Source organism: Protobothrops mucrosquamatus, unplaced genomic scaffold (assembly GCF_001527695.2).
Source record: "Protobothrops mucrosquamatus isolate PMUCROS unplaced genomic scaffold, P.Mucros_1.0 scaffold_254, whole genome shotgun sequence".
NCBI lineage: Eukaryota > Metazoa > Chordata > Lepidosauria > Squamata > Viperidae > Protobothrops > Protobothrops mucrosquamatus.
In genome coordinates this window covers 71,927-97,726 of record NW_015386330.1, presented here as the reverse complement: position 1 = coordinate 97,726, position 25,800 = coordinate 71,927, and the positions used below count along the sequence as shown (strand labels likewise).

The following is a 25,800-nucleotide window of genomic DNA, read 5'->3' as shown; positions in this document are numbered from 1 at the left end:
ATCTGTCTATCTATCTATCTATCTATCTATCTATCTATCTATCTATCTATCTATCTATCTATCTATCTATCTATCTATCTATCTATCTATCTATCTATCTATCTATCTATCTATCTATCTATCTATCTATCTATCTATCTATCTATCTATCCATCCATCCATCCATCCATCCATCCATCCATCCATCCATCCATCCATCAATCTCCCTCTCTCCCTCCCTCCATTCTGTCTCTATATTCACATTCTGTCTCTATATGCACATTTAGCTATTACCTAAATTGCTTCATTGTATTAAGATAAAAGATCATTTGGAACAAGAGATAAAGCATCCCCTGAATGAATCACTCCAGCTACTGAGACATTCTAATTTCCTCCTCTTTTGCAAAGCAGTAAAAATAGTGTAATAGCTGCAGTTTGCTGGCGTATAATTCTAATGTGTGGCTTTCTGAGCAGCATAACCCTATGTTTCAGCAGGGACAGCCTATTTGTCTTGTTGGTATAGTATAGATCAAAGCGAAGGAAGCATACTTAATGCTTAGCATATGTAACCTACAATTACAAATATAAATCCTTTCATATATTTTTGTGCTTTTGGAATAAAGGATTTTGTCTATGTAGTAGGAGATCAAACCAGGCTACTTTGGAGGAATAAGCAGCCTGTAGTTTGCTGTCAGCACTAAAGTTCTTATGATGAACAAAGTGAGTACAGATTTGAATTCCTGAACAAATTGTAAGAATTACATTTTATTTTTCAATACCTGTATCTGTATTTTAGGATTTTCATTTCTTTTTTCAAAAAAAGGTTGAGAAATGTTCATTGGTTATAAGGCCTAATACAGCACAGCAGTATTTTCATTGCTTAAAAGTAAATTGCTAGAATTAGGGCTCGACATAAAATAATGCTTGAATTTTAGTATAAACCCAAACCCTACTACTTATCTTTCTGGCGAATTGTGTTTTCCTCCTTATTTATAGCTGTCTAGCCGAAGTTAGCAATATTATTCATGAAATAATTTGGGGTGAATTGGAATCCTTCTTTCTTAATTGGGTACATACATATACACTTATAGTTCAAACATACACACACATATATCAATTTCTGAGGTGAACAGGCGTGATCTATGTGCTGATTTTCACTTCATAAATTAACAACCTTTAAGCTCAGGTTACCTGATGTCTCAACTATACATTCTACCCATTGATATATCTGAAAGATTTAGTTAGTTAAACAAGACAGATATAAGAAAGGTCACCTTGATCATTTCTCGGAAGGCCTCGAAGTCGACTTTGGTGATGGGTTCGGTCATTATTACCGGAAACACTGTGTCAAACTCTTTAGAGAGAATTTTAGTCATCTAGGGGGCCTTCGTCTGGTTGTAGGAGTGGATCCTAAAGTTGTGACAAGCCTCCTGCCATTCCAGAGAGAAGGTGTAAAGTGAGTCAAGTCTGCAGCCCTCAGAGAGAGCACAACCTATGCTGGAAATGTTGACCCTGGCAGATTTATTAGCACCCAGCCTTTCCTTTTTTTGTTTTATCACCTACAGTTTTGCTATCTCCAGGGGAGGTCGTTTGCTCCTTGCAGATGACATGGGCTTAGGGAAAACCATCCAGGCAATCTGCATTGCTGCCTATTACCAAAAAGAGTGGCCCTTGCTGGTGGTGGCTCCTTCTTCAGTGAGATATACGTGGGCCGAGGTAAAGTCTTTATTTGCAGAGTAAAGCTAAGTGGTGCTTAGCTTCTATATACAAAAAGATGATGGGATTTTTTTCCCACTAGCTTCAAATCTGACAAAACTCTAGGAAACTGTTATCCTTGAAGACTGTTCCTTTATTGCTGTTTTGTTTTCATTAATTATTTGGAAAGGAGAGTAATTTTATTTTGGATTTTTGAAATAGATGTTTGAGAAGTAAAAGGAAACTATTTCACCTTTTGGGTACATTTTAAGAGCAGCTTATGGCAGTGGGGGCCCTGACACATCTTTTCAACCCTGATGCAGATTGGGCCATTTCTGTGAAAATGTCTGCATTGTAAGGCATCGTTTAAGACAAGAGAATGCGATATTTTAAGGAAATACTTATTTTTAGACGGGTGGGAAAAACAAGAAACGGAGTATCAAAACCAGCTTACCAGCTGAAAAGTAATGCAAGTGTATTATTATTTCTAAATTTTGCTGGTTTCAATTCCATATTTATATTTTGGATTAGGCTCAGCTATTTTTTATTTATTTCATTTATTTATAGAAGAAAATTTATATGGTGGTCCAACTCACTCTCAGTGACTTCAGGCAGCTTACAGAGATAAAAACCTAATATAAAAAACAGTAAAAAGCAATGACCCCTGTATAATGCAAGGTAAATGCAGTTAAGAATTGTAGACTTAAAACTGAGCTATATAAATTGTATCAAGTTTTTCTTTTAATTAGCTATAATCTTTAAGCCAGAGGTTCCCAACCTTTTGGGCACCAGGGACCAATTCTGTGGAGAGAGGCTTTTCCATGAACTGGAGGATGCGTGGTTTTGTGTGCTGCCTGCATCCTGCAGATGGGGCTTTGCTTGTTTGTGCGGACTGGTTGCACAAAGCGAACCTCTGCTTTAAGCTATTCAGATGAAAAAAAATATATTTTATTTCCCTTTATTCCCCCCCCCCCCTACTTCTTTAGGCTTTCCATAGATGGCTTCCTTCCCTCGGCCCAGACACCATCACAGTCATAGCAACAGGCAAAGACCAAGTCTCGGCAAAACCGATTAACATTGTCAGTTTTGACCTTCTCAGCAAGACTGAGAAGCAGCTCAAAACCACCTTCCAAGTTGTGATTGTTGTAAGTAGCCTTCAGGTGGTGACTTAATTTTGGTGGACTGTTACAGACAGAGGTGGGAAACCTGTTCAGCATAATGGGACTAACATGCAGTCGCTTCCTGTGCATAATCTTGATTTAAAACTTGTCCGAGCTAATAGGATAACTCACCTGCAAGCTAATATTTGCATAGGATACGGTAATGGTTTATGTTAAGATTAGAATTACTGTGTAATCACCACTTCGGGGAATGTAGTTAAATGATCATGACAAACGGCTTAAATTTATTGCTGAAAAAATAACTGTAAACAATTCTTTCTGTATCTTTAGAAATACAAAAAATTATGTCTAGTCTATTGTAGATAAAGGGTGACCATGAACTGGGTTCTTGTATTGTTGATCTTGCATGTTAAAAGTGTGTCCTGATCCTCACAAAAAGTGCACAGGAATTATTCTGTCTTACAATCAAATCATGACTTCTTAGAAATTGGCTGCCTTCCCCTAGTCACTACCTTCATGTTAATACAGAATAAATATAGGTAGTCCTCTGTTAACAATGGTAGTTGTGACTAGGAACTCCATTGCTAAGCGACATGGTCATAAAATATGACATCACATGACCACACCAACTAATTGCAGCCATTACAGCAGTCCCCATTGCAGTCATTAATCTTTTACAATTTATTAGGCACAACATTACATGATCACGGTTTGCAACTTCCTGTTGGCCTCCCCATTTTTCTCTGCTTGTTGGAAGCCACCAGTGAAACTCATAAATAGTGATCACATGATCACAGAACACTATGACCATCATAATTGCAGGATGGTTGCCAAGCGCCGGAATCATGATCACGTGACTGCGGGGACGCTGTAACGGCTGCAACTTTGAGGACTGGGTATCTCCCCATTCAGCACTGCTAATAACATCGAACAGTCACTGAGTGAACGGTTGCTAACCAAGGACTATCTGTAATTAGGGCAGTGTATGAATCTCGCATATAAATAAATACGGTTCTTGCTGACTATTTGGCAGAGTTTGTATTTCACATGAAATAGCCCCCATGGAGTGTTCTGCTGCCTTTTCTGTCTTCAATCCCCCCTCTGCTGGTGACTGATATTAGCATAATCTTATCACTGATCAAGCTGGAGAAAGCATCATCTTAGAGTTGAAGGGGGGTCTATTATCCTTTCTCTGCATGGCTGCTTACTTGCCGAAATGCAGACAAGATGAGTACACTTCCAGAGACATTTCCAATTTCCTCCTTTCCTGAAGCTCCGTCTCCTAACAGCACTCAAGAGAGAGTTCATTACTGAAAGGGAGCTTTCAAATGGTAGGTTATTATCTACCTGGTGAGCCTTTAACAGCAAACCAGTTGGTTCCTAATTAGATTTCCTCCTTTCTGATATTTCTCATTAACCCCTTCATTTGGAAAGATTGGCATAGTAGCGGACTGACAGTTATCTGCATATAAGATGGGATCTTGTGATAACAAAAGAATAGGAATAGTTTAGAAGGGTCTTTCTTCCACTTCTCTTGTTATGTCTGGCTGCAGTTGTTGATTGGAAAACATAGACTTTGGTGATTGTTATCAATAATTTACATTTCCAGTAAATTACCTTGTGTTGGGTTGGTTTTTCATTCTGCATATCGCTGTGCCCGTTGAGATTGGTTTATTTCTGGGCTCAAAACACACAGTGCATAAAATACATCAGAGCTTTTTTATTCAGAACCAGGGCCAAAAGCTGTTCAAAATTTATTGTGTTTCCATTTCTCCAATTTCAGGATGAATCCCATTTTCTTAAGAACGGTAAAACGGCTCGATGTCGGGCTGCAATGCCTCTCTTGAAGGTGAGTATACAAATTTTGAATGTAGAGACTGTTAGGCCCTATGTGTTCAAAAAGCCTGGTGTGTGTGTTGGTTAAAAACTTATGAGAAAGTTATAGATCAGTGATGGCGATCCTTTTAGAGACTGAGTGCCCAAACTGCAACCCAAAACCCACTTATGCATCGTCGGGTGCCGGGTGGGTGTGGCCCATTACGTGGGTGTGTCTAATTGGGTGGGTGTGGCCCATTGGGTGGGCGTGGCTATGGTGGTAACAGCAGACTGGGTGGGACTAAAAAGTTCAATCAATCAATTCCAACTTTGCAAGATCTTTTTTTCCCCATGAGAAGTTGAAATTGACTGATTGAACCTTTTTTTTTTTTGCACATGGCGACAGAGGCCTAAAGCGAAAAGGTTTTATAAAACCCAGCTGAAGGCCTAGGACTGGGGCGACGGCGCGCGTGCCCACAGAGAGGGCTCTGAGTGCCGCCTCTGGCACCCGTGCCATAGGTTCGCCACCACTGTTATAGATATTAAGGAGCAACATTACAGAGACAGACAGCTCAAGAGTTAGAGTTTAAACATCTCCCTGAAGAATATACTGAAATGGCCTTGACTCTTAAAGCCTTATGTGATCATACTTCTCACTGTGAACTAATGTAAATAGGACACCAGATTTCTTTTTTCATTTCTATTCACAGATGCTCATTATGATTCCTTGGCTCAAAAGAAAAGAATCAAAGGTTATTTCTTGTGGGCAAACAATAATAGGTATAAGCTCCGGTTTTTATGTTGTGATTAACACAACAGCATATGTTTTTGCCAGAGGTATCCAATATGGAAAGGTTTTAGGTAGATGATGTAATGGTAAACTGTATGAGAGTGACTTTGGCAGACAGAAGGAAGACCCACAGACCATAGTCTGATAAAAGAAATCTGAGTCTGAAGGAGAAGTGGGGATGGAGAAATCCCATTGCCAGTGAAAATAAAACTAGAGTTAGGGTTAGGGTTAGATTTCCTTGGATAAGGGCTGAAACCTGACATCAGGGACACATTTGAAGAGGTTCTCTAAGAAAAGTTTACTTCTATGAATGTAAACCTCAAGTAAGTTTTCATCCCTGACTCCAAGAAAACCTAACACTAATCTTAGCCCTAACTCATTTTTAATTTTCACTGCCAATGGGATTTTCCCATGCATTTTACTATGTTCCACAAATAAGGCCAAATGAAAATGTCTCATCCTCCCAGATGTCAGTTTTCAGCCCTGACTCGAAGGAAATCTAATCCTAACCCTAACCATACCCTCACCCAAGCCTAGCCCTTGTTTAATTTCCACTGCTAATGGGATTTTTCCAGGCTTTTTACTGTGATCACAAATAAGTCCCAGACAAAAGCTGTCACTCTCACTTTCCTTTGGGAACCTCTGCGAACCCTAACCCTACTTTCATTTTCTTTGGTAAAGTGATTTTCCCATGTATTTTACTGTGGTCCATAAAAAGGTCCGAACAGAAAACTCACTTCCACTTTCCTTAGAGAGCCTCTAAGAATCTATCCCTAACATAAGCTTTCAGTCCTAACTCCAAGGAGAGCTAACCATAGCTCGTTTCTCGGCTGCAGAGGCCTTCCGGAAAGGCCTCTGACGGCAAAATGCAGGCCTGAGCTCCATTCTCAGTTGCAGAATGAAGCTGCTCCTTCAGCTGCAGAAGAAGTGGGCTGGCGAGGCAAGTGTCGATTCATGGGAGGCCTGGCTGCAATGATAACTCCCCCCCCCACACACCCACGTCCTACCTTGATTTTAGGCGTGTGCCTTGCCCCAAAACTTATTTTTGGGGTAGGGCTTATATTAGGCCCACCTCCAAAAATCAAGCTAGGGATTATTTTTAGGGTAGATCTTACTTTTCGGGAAACATGCTATGTTACTGTGGTCCATAAAAAAGTACAGTAAAATACATGGGAAAATCCTATATCCAGTAAAATTCAAATTAAGGTTAGTGCTAGGGTTAGGTGTCCTTGAAGTCACTGCTGAAAACTGATGTCAGGATTAGATTTGCATAGGGTCTCTAAGGAAGATGAATGTGACAGCTTTTCCTCTGGATTTATTTGTGAATGACAATGTATGGGGAGATCCTACTCCCTGTTAAAATGTTTGGCATGTCTGTGAATCAGAAGGTTGGTTGTTTGTAATAACCATATTTCCAGCCAAAATAAAAGGTCACGTGGTAAGTCACGTGGTTTGCTCGGTACCCATTTTTAGTACTTGTTACTTGTCCCGGAATTAATCCCAGACAAGTACCAAGGTACCACTGTATACACTTACTTTGAAAAATCTCATTTATATTAAAAGAAAAAAGATTTAATTATCAAGTACTGAAATATGGTAAGCAGTTTCAGATACTGAAGAATTCCTGGACAGACAGTCGGTCACTGAGTAGTGTTTTCAAACAAAATTAACCTGAAAAATAATGATACATCTGTGCTGGTTATCTTAGTCACTAACAAAGTTAGCCCATCTTATCTGGATTTTGAAGCTAAGGTGGGTTGGATTTGACTATTTGCATGGGAGGCTACTCAGAGCTTGTAGCCTAGATTGAAATGTTTTTTGACTTCCCAGGAGGCCTTGGCAAGCAACCTTTGTATAGCTGTCAAGAAAATGGCATATTTGTGTTTGCGTAGTCACCAGAAATTGAATTTGACAAGAGAGGATCTTTGTATTTTCTTCCTTATTTTCTATAAATATTGATATGTTAGTATTTACTATGTTATTATTCACCAATTAAAATGAAAACACCAAGAGTTCTAGTTCCTCTTCTAGGGCTATTTAATATGGGCCTTGTAAGTATCAAAAGTAAAAAGTGAAAATGATGACATGTAATCAAAACTTGATTAAAAAGCAGGGTCGAAGTTTCAAATTGAAACTGTTGAAGAGCAGATCTGAAAATTGCATTGGGGAAAGGAAAATTGGCACCATTGTAATATTAAAAGCTTATCTTAACTTCAGTATCAGTTACACTTTAATAGCTTCTTAAGATAAAGTGGTGTTTTTTACCATCCATTTTAAATATAATTTGCTAAGGAAAGGACTTTAGAGCAGTGATATATAGACACTTCAAACAGGCCCATGTATAAAACATGGGCCCAAAGTCTAAAATTCCATAAGTTTCAAAAGCAATTATGAACAGAAATATTCTTGGTATATCCACTGTAGAATTCTCAATCATCCATGATAAAGTATTGATGCTCCCTTGCTAAAGATTTAGGCAGCTATATGGAAGTTATGAATGTATAATATAGTCTCCTGAGTTGGTTTCATATCCCAAATTGGAATATGAATCAAAAACAGTTAGAATTGGACGGGATCCAGATTGAATAAAATAAATAAATGCACCCTCATCATTGAAAATACAACTTGCACAATTTGCGGTTGGCAACAGCCCAAATGCTCTAAAGTGTACATCTAGGCCATGCATAGATTATCGACTACTTTTCCATCTCTAGAATAGTTACTATCAAAAGTAACTGTGTAGCTTCCAGATCATCTAGATTCAGAGTTTATCTCCTCCACTTTTGTATCCTATTTTGTTTTATTTCAAGACTTACAGTATATGTCCTCCCAATTCACAAAAAATACAACTCTTGGTAGCATACAATAATAAAAACAAATTATCTTATCCCAACAACAAAAACAAAACATACTGGGGGAGAGAGCAATATACACCATGATATGATATCATTCATCATCATCATCATCATCATCATCATCATCATCATCATCATCATCATCATCATCATCATTTTTAATGGCAGTTTACAATAGGATATCCAATATAACTCTTTTTTATTTATATTCAAACTTTCTATAACTGATTTTTCCTGTAGTGAGTTAAAGTTGCTTTGTTATGTAGAGATTTGACTGAATGCCCTTTGTTCATAATTTAAATTAATCTCAACAAATACACCTACTCAAGATTCTTCTCTAGATACAATGATCCTTGGATGCAACCTGTTTAATGGCATATCTAAAGCCAATATATTGACTTCCTCTTTTGTTCCTAAGACAAAGTACAAAACAGACCAGTGAAATATAGGATTCTGTTGCCTTGGTACACAGAGGTAGTAGAAGTTCTGAAATTCTTATTCTGTAATCATTTATCACTGAGCTATAATCATGTGAGTTAAATTACCTAAACAATTGTGATGAATATAAGCGTGAGTTTAATGAATTGCAAGTCTCAAAATTTTCAATGGCAAACAATTAATGAAATTTGTATGAAGATGCATATTAATAAAACATTAGTTTTATTTTTAATGCTGTAATGCCGTATTGTGCAACTTTCCAGTGTATAATGACTAACATTCATCCACTGAAATACAGGAAACAATGTTAATGGCAATGGCTTTGCAAAATATAAAACCTGTGCGCTATGCAACTATAGAAACAGTGTTATGGCTTCCGAAAGTGTGTTTGCAGCTTTGGTTTACTTCTGAAAGTAAGAGCTAGCATGAATATGATTTTTTTTTCTGTGTGGGCTTCAAGAAGTATTATTTTTTACTAGTCTGGTAAGCTGAGAACTTAATGCTCAGTTTTATCTATCAGAATACCACTCGTTTTGTTGGAGAATTGGGGCTTTACTATTTTTAAGGGCAGATTTTGTCAGAATTTTTTTTTAGCCAATGTATTCATAGATCTGCTCCTCATGGCTTTCTTTTTCTCTTACCTACAGTTAAGTGCTTATTCTTATATACTTTTATAAACTCTCAATACTCTTTATTCTGTTTAAAGTTGGAATATACAAGGGCAGTTCGGAAATAAACCTCTGTTTGGTTATCAGTGACAAACACTCGTAGATACAGCTTTTATTATACACATTAGAAAACTACAACATTACATTATGTAAGGACCCACCTCAGCTAACCACCCAAGAAAGCAGAACTCTTGAAAAAGGCATTGACTCAAAAGGAAACTTTTATTAGGGGTCAGTAACAGTGGGGAAGTCAAGGCCAGATCTGGGAAAAAATCCCACTTAAACAGTATAGTTAAACTAGCAATATTCCTCCTCTCACCAAAGTCATAATGTCCATTTGAAATCCAGCCAATTCACAGGTGGCCACGATGTGTGGGTAACTGGCACAGTTGGCGTGCATCTCAAGGTCTTCTCCAGTTTCGTTTCTCTGTGACCGTCTCCCTGATAAGGAAGACACATTCCTTTCTCAAGTGGATAGAGGCAGGAGAAGAAAAGTAGAAAGCGAAAGTTATCCCAAGTGAAAACAAATATCCTCTCTCCCCCCAGCAGAATGGCAGGCCCCAAAAGGAAAGCACAAGAGTAAATATGCAAGGAAGACAATAAGGATTTGGGGACCTGACCCATTACTTTTTGACATAATCGCCATTTAAATTGAGGCATTTGTCATAATGTCTTACAAATTCCTTCTGCAAAAAAAATCTCCCACCTGGGAATGAAGCCACCCTATAACAGCATTGTGAGATGCATTGTCATCGTCAAAACGGTGCGACGCAAGCCATTGTTTCATGTGCCTGAAGAGGTGATAGTTGCTCGGCGCCAAATCTGGGGTATGGGAGGGGGGATGATCAAAAACATCCCAACGGAACTGCTTCAGAAGTTCTTGGGTACATCTAGTGGTGTGCAGGCAAGCATTATTGTGAACCAACACCACACCGGAAGTCAGCATGCCCCAACGCTTGTATGTATCGGGAACCAACAGACTTCACGGACCTTTTTGTCAATTTCCTGCATGAGTTCATCGCTGACTACAGATGGGCGGCCACTTCTTGCCTCATCGTGCATGTCAGTTTGTCCGTCTTTAAACATGCGACACCATTGACGTACGACACCTTCACTCATCACATTAGCTCCGTAAACATTACACAGTTTGTGATGAATTGCAGCTGCCGAAAGTTTTTTTGCACACAATAATCTTATTACTGCACACACTTCACATTTGGCGGGATCTTCTATGGCAGGGTTCATTTTCAATTGATCTAGCACAGTGGTTCTCAGCCTGTGGGTCGGGACCCCATTTGGGGTCGATCAACCATTTCATGGGGGTCGCCAAGCAAAGCTGTCCGCCATTTTTTTGTCCATTTTTTCCCCTTTTCCGGCGGGTGCCTTACCTCCCTTGGGCTGGGCCAGCTGGTGGTCAGCCTGCTCGGTCTCTGCCGCTTGCCAGCTACGCCTCGGCCGGCACAGGGGGCGGAACCACGCCTGTGCGGCGCTCCCGGGCAGGGAAAGTCCTCAACTTACGACCGGTTTAGTCCTCGACTTACGACCGGTTTAGTCCTCGACTTACGACCGGTTGGGGTCGCGGCATTAAAAAGGTTGAGAACCACTGATCTAGCAGACGAGTCATTGTCAACTGCAACAAAACCTTCTCCTTCCACTCCTCACTGCCTACTGAACTACTGTGCATGGCGCCATAGGACGGGCATTGCTATCCCTGCCTATTTCTCGCACATGTTCAGACTGAGGTTTATTTCCGAATTGCCCCCATATGTTGCTGTTGAAAATCAAACGATAGCTATTTTTGCATCTGTTCAGTTTCTGGTTGAATTTGGATGCCTTGTGGTGATGATGGGACACAATAATAGATTTTGGACTCTAACTTTAGACTTATTTCAAAGTTAACACTGTAGCTTTGTATCTATTCTCTTTTATGACAGAAATGAAAACCAGATTCAGTCTCCCAATGAGTCTGTTCTGTTAAAAAGAGTTTCTGTATTAAAATCATTATCAGCTATTTCCATTTGTTGATTAGAACACCCTTGACTTTAAATGCCAAGCAGCTGATTAAGGCAGGAGAGGTTGGCATCTGGAGGATGGTTGTAACTATCTCCAGTACAATATGGATTTTAATAATCACCATGGTGCAAAGCACAGCAAATAGCATAGCAACCACAGGCTATGGAAATCTTTTTAAAAACCCAGTAAATCACTGCTTAGAAATAGGGCACTTTTGCATAATTAGTGGTTTTACTTTTTAAAATGGTCTTCATATGCTCTTCATTTAGCCCTTTCAATCTCTTTATGCAAACTCTTACTCCTGATATTATAGCTAACCTATTTGAAAAACAGGTTCAAAAACAAAGATTCTACCCATTTCCTATATTCAGTTTTTGCTGTCCCTTTACGTAGCTTGAAATTTTCCTTCAGTTCTTCTTTCAGTGCAATATATGCCATCACTTGCTGGCAGCGGCTGCCTTATTTCATTATAAATGAGATAAACAATGAGGAACTTTATAAGTGCTTTGGACTTCAGTTACCAGCATTTGTGATTAGCCTGGCTATAGGAGAGAGTTATAAACTAGATGCCAGAAAGTCACCATGTTGTTTGCCCCTCCATAAGACAAGTAGATCAGTCTTTTTCTGTATAGGTAGTTCTTGTGTAGTGACTATAATTAGGACTAGCAGCTCTGTCATTAAGCAAACCCGTCGCTAGGTGGAAAATCACATGACCATAGCTGTGTTTTTCTTTTCTCTACTCCCCAGCCCTTTGGAATGCTCATCCCAGCACTGGGGTAATTAGCAATTCTATTTACATTCATGGGAGAGGAAGGGATTATAAGAGAGTAAACAGACTCATAGTGGGGAATATACATAGACAGCAATGCAGTCCCAGCGGCAGCCTGAGAGCACACTACAATAGCTGATGTACTCCCCATGTGTGTGCTTACTTTTTTGTAAACCTTTCCTCTTCACTCTGCAAAGAGAGGGAGGAAGGAGAAAACAGAACACACATACTGGCTGTAATGGTGAGCACATGATTGAGGCATGTGAAGATCATGTAAACTGTAAATTTATTTTTTCAGCACCATTGTGACTTTGAATGATTATTGAACAAGGCAGTCAGTAAGCGAGGGCTACCTGTACACTGAAATAACAATATTTCCATTTTCTTGGATACGCTTCCTGTTGATCTGATTAGTGCCCCTTTTCATCAGAAACATTTCAAAGGGAAGCTCCTACATGAAATGGCTGTACTAAGAATAACACTAATCAGTTGGGGTTCTCTTTATTCAGCTAATCGGAAAAAAAAATGTTGTCAGGTACTCTGTTTTACTAATAAAGGAGAATATTTGTAGCTCAGGGTTGACATGAGGGGTCCTTGGTGCTTTCTGAGCTTGCTTGTTTTCTTGCAGACGTTTCGTTACCCAAACTAGGTAACATCATCAGTGCTAGGATCCAGATTGTTGGGGGCAATATGCTGACTCTGTAAACTGCTTAGAGAGGGCTGTAAGGCACTGTGAAGTATATAAGTGCTATTGTTATTGCTATTGCTAGTCTCTGTTTTGACTGCTGTCTAGCATGTTATTTGAATGTTGAAAGTATGATGCTACAAATAGACTTAAATTGCTTCCATATCTGAGTAGGAGTGCCTTGCCCATGGCCACCTATTGAGTTGCCAGGAGAGCTGAGATTAAAGCAGGTTGGCACCTAGGTCCACCGTTTCTGACCAAGGAGGATTTTCCCCTTCTCATTGCGTGGTATAATTCACTTTTGTGATTTTGTTCCCATGCAGGCTGCCAAAAGAGTAATCTTATTATCAGGAACCCCTGCCATGTCACGTCCCGCAGAGTTGTACACACAGATTGCAGTGGTCCAGCCAACCTTCTTCCCTCAGTTCCATGCCTTTGGGGTCCGCTACTGTGATGCTAAAGAGGTAATCTAGGTATACTTGTATGTCTGCCAGAAAAAGGCTATTCGGGAATAATAATCTTCCATGCTGAAATGCTCTATATAGATTTAGCTGATTTGGTTTGCAGATTCCTATCTGTAGAAAGAATAACTTTTTACAGCACCAACTGGCTGTAGAATGCATGCACTTGTATTTTTTTTTAAAAAATGAAGCCCTTAATGAAAATGAAATTCAGTACTTCTTGAGCAAATGATAAAAGCTGAGAAGCTTTAGGAAAATCTGATCTTCTGTTGCCATGGTCATACATCTTGTATGTGGACTTTATTGTTAAATTCTTTACCCAGAATCTTCCTTTTATCCAGAATGACTCTTTAATAGCATCCCTAAAGAATATTACCATTTTATTTTGTAAAATACCACAGGTTGTTCCCAAAATTCTTTGACCATTCATATTCATATAAATATTAATTTTTTTACCCTACAGAACGGTTTCATTCCAAAATTAACTGTAACGACTTCCTATGTAATTTATAGACATGTAGGCATGGTTCACAGAATTATTAGCTAGGATTTTCTAATTATTGTTTGTTGATCAAGTGTAACAGCCTTGTTTATACATAATGTGATTTGTTTGATAGGTTACCTCTATGTGTAACCCACAGCATGGAATGAACAAAGTAGAAAAGGAATGTACTGTAGCCAGGCCTCTTATCTTTCTGAAATAGGACCAAAAATTAAGAAGAACTTACTATGGGTGCCCAGTGCAGATAATTTGCTCCCCTAGTTTCCTGCAACACCAAAATTTATTGATTTAACCCTCTTTCTCCAAATATCAGGCATGGAAATGTTTGTGGTTATATTAGCTTATGTTAACAAAAAGATATGTGAATAGCATACCTTGAATAGATGAGGGTATATTGCTACTGAGTTTTTGGTTAAATTTCAAGCACAGTTACAAGCACTGCTTTTTTTCTTAAAAAAAAAAAAAAGGTGCCGGAACTCACACACGTCATACAACCCGCCTTGCCTACCCGTTCTGGGTGTTCTATGAGAAAAAAAGCCCTGGTTACAAGCGTTTTCAGGATATCGGGATCTAAACATTATGTCAGCATCCATAAATACATTCATAGAAGAGAGCCAGTTTAGTGTAGTGGTGAAGGTGCAGGCCTAGACACCTTCACCACTAAGAGTTCTCGACCTGCTTTGTGCACGAAAACCAGCTGGATGACTTCGGGCCAGTCATTCTCTCAGCCTAACTCAGCTCACAGGATTATTGATGTAGGGAAAATAGGAAGCAGGAGTATTAAGTATGCTTCACACCTTCAGTTGTATATTGAAAATACAGCAATAGCAATAGCACTTAGACTTATATACCGCTTCTCAGTGCTTTACAGCCCTCTCTAAGAAGTTTACAGAGTCAGCCTATTGCCCCCAATAATCCGAGTCCTCATTTTTCTGATCTTGGAAGGATGGAAGGCTGAGTCAATCTTGAGCTGGTGAGACTCGAACTGTTGAACTGCCGGCAGAATTGGCAGTCAGCAGAATTAGCCTGCAATAGTGCCTTCTAACCACTGCACCACCACAGCTCTTATAAATAATATAAATAATATAATAATAACAATAATTTGGTCTAATGGTTAAGGCACCAGGGTAGAAACCAAAAGACTAGGACTTCTAGTTCTGACTTAGGCATGAAACTGACTAGCTGACTTTGGACCAATCACACTCTCTCAGCCCCCACCCCCACCCCACAGGATTATTATGAGGAAAACAGGATGAGAAAGGAGTATTAAGTATGTTCACCTTTCTTATTGATAAAAATAAAAATTTAATAAATAAGCAAACAAACAAAATGCATGCTTCCCAGAATGGGCCCGCCATTAGTTAGTGTGAGACGCGAGTGGAAAAGGCACCTCTAGAATAGAAAAAAACATGCCAGATCCCCCAACCTGGGCATCTTCCAGATGTGTGGCTTTCACGTTCCAAACAGATTTTTTTTATGACAATTTCAGAAATTCAAAGATACGTATACTTCTGCAGGGCTCTCCAATTGGGAAAGACTGCAGAAGCCCTGATAAACTGATTGTGGGGCTTTTGGGAGCGTTTTTTGGTGGACATCCGGATTATTTTTCCACCATTGTTTCTTTTCTGTCTCTCTCCATCTGTCTTCTGCCTGCTGCCCCAAGTGTTCAGGTTACTGGTGTGGGAAGTAGGTAAGAGAGAACTGTTGGATGCCAGAACATCGTAAAATCCTCCCTTCTATATTTCAATATCTTCCCATTGTATTCTTGCAATAGGCGGATGCAAGGCGGATGCAATTTTGCTGTATAATAATGCTGCCCCAACATGACTACAGGTGCTTAAAAATCATTGCTATAATAATAAAAAAAGATATTCTTACTATCAACCTCCTTATTTGGTTTAGCAAAAATTTTCCAACCTAAATAATATTTATTTTAAAAAAATCTATTTAAAAGGAATTGATTTAGCTTCAGGGCTAAATCAGCGGCAAAATCAGTGGCAAAAGCAATAAGCAAAATGCAGAATTATTTTATTGGTTTATAATCCAGCTCCTTGGCAAGTGCCACAAAAGAAGCATCGCCTGTTTTTATTTATGAGCCAAGGCTTGCAAAAGTAGGTGCTTTGGAGTCGTTTTTCATAACTGTCAGAAATAAAGGTTTCCTCGTTCAAATATGAAATGGTACACCTAGAGAAGCTCTGATAGTTTCAAAAGGGTCAGCAGCTTTTGGTAAAAAAAAAAAAAAAAGTAGGAACACAAAGCAGAAAGAAAGCACTCTGTGACAGGGATGGCCAAGTTTGTGCTTGTGGAATCTTTACTAGCACCCAATTCTACCACCCATCATCAAATGTAACATAATAGCTTCAATGAGACACTGGGTACCTTCAAGCTGATGCTTAGAAATTTGTGACCTGTATCTAATCCTAGTTTACATAAAAGCTGTTCCTCCTTTATTGTCTTCAGCTATTGGTTTTAAGTAAGAAGCTTTTTTGTTGCTGGTTCTAAAGAGCTAGTAATCTCATTGCACTTATCCAGAGATTTATTTGAATTAGACTTGCCAACAGGACTACAAAGAGACTGATATCTTTAGGGTGACATAAAGGACAAATGAGTACTGAAAATCTCCTTACAATTAAAATGCAAGTCCTTACAATTGGGAATAATTTAATAATTTTTATTAAAAGTTTTAAACCAGAAGATAAAAAGTAATATAAAGAAGATAAAAGCAAAAAAATACAAGAAAAGAAGAAAAGTTGAAGAAAAAGAAGAAAGAAAAACCTATAAAGAAGTGGCTTCTGGAATTTTTTACAGCAGTTATAAATACAAATATATTTTGATCTTTCTCTAAAGTTACATCGTATTGCTCTTCTTTTTATAATCTACCCATTCTAATAATCAAACCCATAAATCAAAAGTTCATTTTTTTTCATTTTTATGCAAAGGTTCCATAAGAGGCTGAAATGGGTGTTTTAAAATGTTTATTGTGCTGATGTGTTTTGTGAGTTGCTTTGCATTGCAACTCACATTAATGTCCTGTTTGAATTTCAGCGGCCTTGGGGATGGGATTATTCTGGATCTTCCAACCTTAAGGAACTGAAACTCCTGTTGGAAGAAACTATCATGATCCGTCGCCTGAAATCTGATGTGCTTTCTCAGCTTCCTGCAAAGCAACGCAAAATGGTAGTGGTAACTCCTGAAGGCATTAATACAAGAACCAAGGCTGAGTTGGCAGCGGCTGCAAAGGAAATGGCAAAGATTTTTAAAAGTGTACGTTGAATAGATTGGTCTAGAATATGGCTGTATTTAATTAGAATGCTAAAATAACAGTTTGAAAGTGCAAAACATGGTTTGTTTGTCTTCTAAATGAATTTCTGCTTGCTAACTATAATTGTAATTTATTTTTCAAATTCTAGAATCTAGAATTCTAGAACGTCACATCTCAGAATGGTATTAACCCATGAAGAAAGGACATATCCAATGAATTTCTAAAGCTGAGCGCTTTAAAACCAAAAAAATCCACTCTGTGCTTTCTCTGTAGTATGTTTGAAAGCTCAAACCATAGTATTGATTCATAACGAAGGTTAGCATAAAGTAGGGTTTGGCACGACATGCTTGTGTTTGTATGACTCTATACAGGTGAGAGGTGGTTCTGTTTGAATAGGCTTGTTATGAGGCAAGATCACCGACTATGCAGATCTTAATGAAGGTTTCCCCATTTGGCAGATTGGAGAGGAAACAGAGTCACTTTGGTTAAGTGCTGCCATTGTTTCAGAGGCAGCTACAAGAAGATAAAGTTCATGGGTGGAAAATCTTAAGTCAGGCCCATTTCACATGTTATGCATTGAATATATCTTTAAATGGATCTACCGGTAGGTCAAAAGCACCCGGGTAGGGAGGATGGCACCTAAGAAACTTAAATAATGAAATGTTGCAAGTCTCCATGTTCTTGGTCACCACTACTTTAGAATAAAAGAAAATGAGTTTCATAAATAGTCAAAGAAGAATTTCTTTTCCTATTAGAGTTATTTAATGTTCCTAGGACTTCTTTGGTGCTTTAATCAAAACCTTATGATTTCTAAAATGTTTTGAGTTGCAAAACTGATAAATAATACATAGATGATGTGAAATCCACTGATATTCATTTTGTTGAAACTATGATAAATTATAGAACTGTGGCTGTAGAAATATGCTACATGATAAATTTGTTTCAAATAATGTATACATTTTGATACATTATACATGTATCATTATCCATGGGAAATATACTTTATATATATTATTATATATATAAGTTATATGTTAGCCATGAGTTAGATATTAGCCATAGGGAAAAAAGGAAGTTACTAAGGGACTTCCAAACAGATTGCTGTTTCACATTATGGTAGCTCCCCATTCGTAGTGACTAAGAAATTAGTCACCCAGAGTCTCTTCAATAGTGAGATGGGCAGCATATAAATTCAACAAATAAATAAATTGGTGCCAAGCATTTTCAGAATTTCACAGTTGTCAAATTTAGCAAGTACTGCTAGTTTGGGGGCGAGGAATTTGGGTTTATAAATTTCTGACAATTCTGCCTTTTGCTCTTGGTTTAATGAGACTAGTTTTTAGCACCATTCTTAATCCTAATTCATCTACAAGTAAAAAAGCAAAAGCGGGATAGGCTGGGGTAGTAATTAATTAATTTGCAATTCAGAGGTTCTAGGATTTAAACAAAAGGTACTTCAAAAAAGTTGTGAATCTTTCTTACCCTTTGAGTTTGCAGGTATCACCAATGAGTTTTTCAAATAACTTTTTCAGAAGCAAGAACAGAAGGACGCACTCATTATCTTCTACAACAAGACTGCAGAAGCCAAAATTCACTGTATCCTGTAAGTTGCTTTTTTGGCTTGTAATGCAGCAAATTACTAGATCAATCCTGGCTATAATGGAAAGATGCAAGATAATGCAAGATAAGCTTGATTTGCTGGGATCCTAGAGAAATGTCTGTGTTAAAAGACTTAAAAATTATAATGGAAATGTCTGTACTGAGACAGTCTGATGAATTTTATTAGAGTTGTGCTCAGTGATACAAACACCAATTGTTCCCATTATTTTTACTTAACATTTATTAATCATTTTGATTAGGCAAATTTTTATGTGGAGATTGCTAACAGTAAGATGAACTACCAATCAACTAAAGTAACTGTTTCCTTACCTTAGAAGTGCTCTGCCTTTCTTTGCTTAGCTTATGGCTAATAGACTTTGAATTCTCCAGGCTGTGAATTTGGGAAATGGCATAAGAAGAGATGTTAGGTGTTATAGGAATCTTTGTAGAAGTCACAATAGAGTAAGATGCGAGCCTGGGACTCAGCAGCATCCAGACCTCTCTTTGTGAAGGAATTTTTCTGTATGTACCCTCAAGAACTGCTAACAGTAAGATGTCAAACTGTGTTGCCTTAAATGTCTTGTGGTATTTGTGAAAGGCGAATTCCTCAAGGTATCCTAAAAAACAGATCTGATTTTCCTGTGTATTCTTTATAGAAATGTGACTAAGTTTCATGTGAAATCCAAAAGCCTTTGCTTAAATTTTGCCATGGCCTGCTCATGACATCAATCATATCCACAATATTGTTGTTGCTTCAATGTTTTGGAAGATTGATAGCTATTGGCTAGAGTTAGCTATTGACCAAGCCTTTGGAGACAACACTTAGCTTTAACTATACTCTCAGTATGACTTTATTCAACATTACCTTTGTGTTGATTGAAGGCAAATAATAGATTTTTAGCTAGTACTTTTGATTTTGTGGTGCCAAAAGCTCTGGTCTAAATTATCTTGTTTCCACGAATCTCAAGTGCATGCAAAAACAATAATATTTATGTTTATTGAGCTTTCTCTCTAATTGCAGAGAATATATCCTAGATTTATTGGAAAGTGGAAGACAGAAATTTCTGGTATTTGCTCATCACAAACTAATTTTGGATGCAATCAGTGAGGAACTGGAAAAAAAGGTACAGTTGATGCTACATAACTCCATAGTCAGGTCATGACTTGAAGGTGGATATCCCTGATTCTAGTTCAATTCTTTAGTTAATCATTGTTTTTCCTGAGACCTGAAAAGGATTTCTTCCTACTTTACCCTGACAACAAACCTATGAGGCAGGCTGTAATTGAATATAAGGAAAACAGAGGATCCTATACTAAAGCACCCCTGGTGAGCTCTCCTTTGCTGGATATTTTCAAGTAAAGGCTGGCTAGACATTTGCCAGGAATGTTTTAATTTGGATTCCTGCACTAAGCAGGAGGTTGGACTCACTAGTCTAAATAATCTACTTTACACAAGTATTCTTCACATTTTAATTCTGCTGATGTAACTGAGTCCGATAGTTTGTAGTTATTTTGATTGCTAGGTGATATAATGACTGAAAATGAGCATATATAGATTTTGCCTAATATTTGACTATGGGACCACCTAGAAGCTCTCCTTCCTTGAGTCTAAACAATTTGGGACCAAATGGAATTTACAAGTGTAGCAATGTGACTTGTAATCTCTTGGTTCTAAAAAGCTCAACTTGGCATAGTGAGAGCAAATCTTTCCATTTTCGGACAGGAACTAAGAAAGAAGCAAACCCTGATGATAAGTTAGTCTTTGTTTCTTCACCTTCTCTTTCAGAATGTAGGCTTCATTCGTATTGATGGTTCCACTCCCTCAGCTGAACGTCAGTCCCTCAGTCAAGAATTCCAGTTCTCTGAGAAGCTGTCTGTGGCTGTCCTCTCCTTGACTGCAGCTAATATGGGGCTTACCCTCTCCTCTGCTGACTTAGTTGTATTTACTGAATTGTTCTGGAACCCTGGGGTAAGAAGACTTTGCCCAATACTGCCTCTGCTAAAATAAGTTATCCATCCATCCAATAAATTTACATTGTCCCCCAACTCGTATACATGACCGTGTGCAGCTAACAGTTTAAAAAAACAAGGTAGAACAGCCCAAAATTAAAACAATATCATCATTCTGTTTAAAGTAGAAAATATAGGAGAATTGAATTTCACCCAGAGAAGGAAAAATTTGCACAGAAGAAGTAAGTTCACTTCACATAATTTTCTACATAAACTAGTAGCTCTAATTCTTTAATGCTGACCTTAGCTTTCTAGCAGAATTGCTTTGTAGCTACGGTCATTGATGAAAGTTAGGGGGGAAAGCATTGTCTGCAGGTAAGTATTGTTTGTAGGATTCTTTCGTCCCACTCTCTTTCATTGATTTTATGTTAGTGTTCTTTTGTCAAAGTTAAAAAGTTAAAACCAGTTTGCTTTATAAGCTTTCCTACTATTAAAAAAAATCCACTGGAAATAGTGGCAAGCATGCTAAGTCTGCTTCCCTTAGCATAGAGAAGACCAAAAAGCTTTCTTGGAATCTCTTCACGTGACTTAAATGATGAAAAATGTGCTGGAAATTAACTTGTTAGTCTTCACTGATAGAAGTTCTTTGCATATGGAAGAAAGAGGGAAGGGATAGGATTAATATGTTTCTTTCTTTCTTTCTTGCATGCAAAACATCGATTTTCTAAAGTCTGAAGAAGGTTAATGAATCATTCTTTTAATGTAAATGGATGCAAACCAATAATCAACTAATCTGTATAAGCATTATTGTAAGAACAGCCACATACTCTCTGAATCTTGTTCCCTAAAATGGAAACATTAGGAATTTCAGCCAGCAGTTCTCTTATTTTTCAATACATTTTTGTCACCCACTTGGAATGGAAGTATTATATTAAATCAGTAATACCTTGTATCACTGGTTTATTGTTTATTGGAGTATTGTTGATTGGTTTATTGGTTCATTGATCACAGCAGTTCCCTTTGTTTTCTCTAATTTATATATTCTACTTTTAAATATTAGGTTTTGATGCAAGCAGAAGATCGGGCACATCGAATTGGACAGACTAATTCTGTGGATATCCATTATTTGGTAGCAAAGGGCACAGCAGATGATTACTTATGGTAGGGAAAAGAAAGTGTTTTTATGACTTATAATCCTGAGAAAATAAAGGGTACTTCATTAGGAGTCTTGAGTTCATTTGCACTTCTATCATAATAAGATGGCACATCAGCACTGTTTGGTGATCCTCCTCTTGCTGTCTCTTTTTTCTAAATATTCTGACCTCATCAGTATGATAGATAATGATAAAGTACTTGGATTCTAGAAACATGCAATTGCAGGATTTTGCTGCAGAAATTGAAATTGCTTTGATGTTCCTAGGTTACCCCTAGGAACCAGGTGATCTAGTGGTTAAAGCTCCAGGCTAGAAACTGGATGAACCATGAGTTCTAGTCCCACCTTAGGCATGAAAGCCAGCTGGGTGACTTTGGACCAATCACTCTTTCTCAGCTCAACCCACCTCACAGGGTTGTTGTGGGCAAAATAGGAGGAAGGAGTATTAGGTATGTTCACCACCTTGAGTTATTGATAGATAATAATGAAGGTGAGTTATAAATAAATACAAAATACTTGTACTCTAATTCTTTGAAAAGAGAATTGAAAACTTGAGTCTTGAGCTGGGATGGACTTATTCTTGGCCAAAAATGCTTTGTAACTTTTATTTATTTACTTAAAAGATTTATATGGCTGTCCATCTTAAGCAACTCTGGGCAGTTCACAACAACTATCTTATACCTCTTCAGCAGTTTATATAAATGTCAGAATTGTGTGCTGCATTTATGTGCTACTTTTACTTCAAGAACCTAAGGGACGTAGATGGAATCCCCATCCAATGTTAACTTCACTGTGAGAGATAGTATAGGTTGAAATTTAGTGATTGCCAATAGGTTTAATGGCTGATTAGGATACTCCTAGTCCTAATCCAGTACTAATGGTTCTATTACATAATCCTCTACAAGAAAGGATGGACACAGTGAGGAAATACATATAGGTTTTAGGACGTGGTTCACCAAATACTTTTCCATCAGAAATGGAAGTTAAATTGTTTAAGAGTTTTCTTAGTGCTTCCTGAAGTTCTGAGTGGTCCAAAAGTGCCATACATGGAAAGAAGTGAGAAACAATCACGGTCTATTTTTCTCATAAACATCTTTCCATGAAATTGTTACCAGAAGAAGAGAAGATAAAATTGCTGCACTGGAAGTAGTGCTGTTGTTCACTCTTTTTCCTGATGGTCATAATAGTAATTGTGAAGCTTGGCTAGAAGACGTATTTATTTAATGCCTGACATCTATTGTTTTATTACAGACAAATTAAATGGTTTTCATAGTTTTCATGGCGTGCATGATTATAATAGCAATTAAATGTTTTAGCTTAATTATAACAGCCGTTTTTAGTATGCAAACAGTACTGAAAGACTATTCCATAGTATGTGTTGATAACTGAAGTTACTTTTTTTCCTATAGGCCACTGATTGAAAAGAAGATCAGGGTGTTAGGTGAAGCTGGTTTATCAGAAGCCAAGTTCTCTGAGGCAGCAGAAACCACAGATTATTATACCTGCAAGGTAAACTACTGTATGGCAAACAGTGTTTTATAATTTAATGTAAAGTAATTTCTTAAAATACATAATACTTTGAGCATTAAAAGAGGAAGAAAATGGGGATTATAATACATACCAAATGTATTTATGACATTTAGACACAAATGTAACATTTAGACATTTATGACAATCCTTTAGAGCAGGATTGGGGAACCAGAGGCTCTTCCAGAATCTTTCACCCTTGCCTGTGCTGGCTATGACTGATGGATAAATCCAGAAGGCCACAGTTCCCTATTCTTGCTTTAGAGGAGCAAAATTAATCATGGGAGAAAGAGCAGAGACTTGTGGGGGCTGCAATTAAAACAACAGTAAAAATTTCTGATGTGACCAAAATGATGTGAAACAATTTTGAAGTAAAGCCAGCTGCAGACACTAACCATTTACTGAGCCTAAAATTGGTGGCTTGCAGATCTGTGGGCACCAGTGCACTTCAGCCTAATTTCAGAAGACTTCCACAGGCAATAAATTCAAAGCTCTATTAAGCATTATCTCTCTCTTTCCCATAGCCTGATGCTTGAGAAGGAGAGAAGAGAAAGGCCAGAAAAGAAAGTGTGCTCCAGAGAAAGAAGGAACGCACTCATCCACTTTTGCTTATAGCCACACCCACTCATCTCCTGTCTAGGGCAGCTATGTAAAGTTTATGGATTTATTCAAATAAAACTTGTCAGCTTGTATGTGCAATGCCAGTGAATTGATCTTTCCCTAGGAATACACTGCAGTTAGAAAGGTAATTACAGTAGAGCTTGACATATGATGTAATGGAGCCTGCCCATTATGTTCATATGTCATAAGGCAAAGATTTTACAACTTTATTAAGTGGCTGCAGCAGTCATAAAGTGACAGCGGTGATAGTTAAGCGAATGCTGCAATCGTTAATCAAACCAATGTTTTGCTATCGGTGCAGTTTTGCTGAAAAAAATGAATTAAATGCCAATTTTTGGCAAAACCATTATAAAATGAGGTTCACATGACCACAAGATGCTGCAAGCTGCCATAAATGTGGCCATGCTGTTGACGCCTAAAGTTCGATCACATGACTGCGGAGCAGGCCTGACCATCAGAACTTCGAATCCGGCCGTAAGTCCACTTTTTGGGGTCAGTCATAACTTTAAACGATCACCAAGCAACCAGTCTTCAGTTGAGGATTACGTGTACCTGCAAGATTACTTATTTTGGCTTATTTTGGGGACGTTAGTGCCCATATTTAACAGAATAACAGAGTTGGAAGGGACCTTGTAGGTCATCTAGTCCAACCCCCTGCAGGAGACCTTATAGCATTTCTATCGTGACTGTTCAGTCTCTTCTTGAAAGCCTCTGGTGATGAAGCACCCACAACTTCTGAAGACAAGTTGTTCCATTGGTTGATTGTTCTGAGAGTTCTCCTTATTTGTAGGTTGAATCTCTCCTTGATCAGTTTCCATCCATTGTTCCTTGTCTAGCCTTCGGGCGCTTTGGAAAATAGGTTGTCCCCCTTATCTCTATGACAACTCCTCAAATATTGAAACACTGCTATCATGTCACCCCCGGTCCTTCTCTTCACTAGACTAGCCATGCCCGGTTCTTGTAACCATTCTTCATATGCAGTGCTTTTTGACAAACTTGTTCCTTTGCTATGGAGAATTTGACCACTAGTTTCCTGTGCCTCTCTTACTTTGTTTCAGATGGCAGAGAGAAATGAACAAATATATGGTTCACTTCTCTTTTTAATATCTGAAGGCTTTTTGCATCGCTTTGCATTTCCTGTGTTAATTTTCTGAACTTATGTCTTAACTGATGAACGGAGCTATTTTGTTATAAAGAAACAAGTTAACAAGAATTTGACAAAGGCTTTCTCTTTAATTCCACAGGTGGACCCCAAACAGCAGACCATGTTGGAACTTTTCCAGAGGACTTTCTCAGAGGATATAGAGGACATGGATGAAGCCTTCCTTGGGGACGTAGTGGAGACATGTGAAGATTCTGGGCAGGAAGACCCATTGAACAATAGAGCAGGACATTTTTTCTCAGCAAGCCCGTGCAAAAAAAAGCGTACTCAATAATTTCCATGGAGGTATGAATATTATAGAATTATGGCTGTTTTTATTAGTTAAAAAGTGTTATTTAAAGAGAAAAAAAATCAGTGCCATCAGTGAATTATTTGGTTGTTCAAATAAACTATATTTAAATATGTTCTTGAATTTTGTATTAAGGATAATGATATATTCTTATTTTTATATAATAAAACAAATCTCTATTTTACTCAAGTCACTTATAGTTCAAAGCTCTGCATGCTGGAACATAATGGGACGCGAGTCTCAGGTAACTCTGTTTTCAGATTGAAATTCTAATCCTATCAACTATTGAAAGACAAAGCTCTAATCATAAGAATTCCAAAAGTTCCTGAGTCATCTATCCAAATAATTACTTTGAAGCAATATTTTTTTCTCAGGATATGCCAGAGGCTCAACCGGAATACTGTAAAATCTTTTGCCAGTGGAAATTGGAATTTGGCCAAAATTTG

At 38.0% G+C, this 25,800-nt stretch overlaps 1 protein-coding gene across 1 annotated transcript in view; it reads left to right on the top strand.

Annotated features, from left to right (window-relative positions):
* SMARCAL1 (SWI/SNF related, matrix associated, actin dependent regulator of chromatin, subfamily a like 1) overlaps positions 1-25,498 on the top strand; it is a 32,367-nt gene extending 6,869 nt beyond the window's left edge. Inside the window, exons 5-16 of the mRNA XM_015831129.1 lie at positions 1,381-1,435; positions 1,545-1,695; positions 2,661-2,819; positions 4,579-4,644; positions 13,152-13,292; positions 16,837-17,055; positions 18,586-18,656; positions 19,674-19,776; positions 20,439-20,621; positions 21,663-21,763; positions 23,165-23,264; positions 25,148-25,498. Of these exons, the coding sequence (XP_015686615.1) occupies positions 1,381-1,435; positions 1,545-1,695; positions 2,661-2,819; positions 4,579-4,644; positions 13,152-13,292; positions 16,837-17,055; positions 18,586-18,656; positions 19,674-19,776; positions 20,439-20,621; positions 21,663-21,763; positions 23,165-23,264; positions 25,148-25,339 (1,541 nt within the window). The 3' untranslated portion in view covers positions 25,340-25,498. The remainder of the gene's footprint in view (positions 1-1,380; positions 1,436-1,544; positions 1,696-2,660; positions 2,820-4,578; positions 4,645-13,151; positions 13,293-16,836; positions 17,056-18,585; positions 18,657-19,673; positions 19,777-20,438; positions 20,622-21,662; positions 21,764-23,164; positions 23,265-25,147) is intronic.
* Positions 25,499-25,800: the final 302 nt, after the last annotated feature.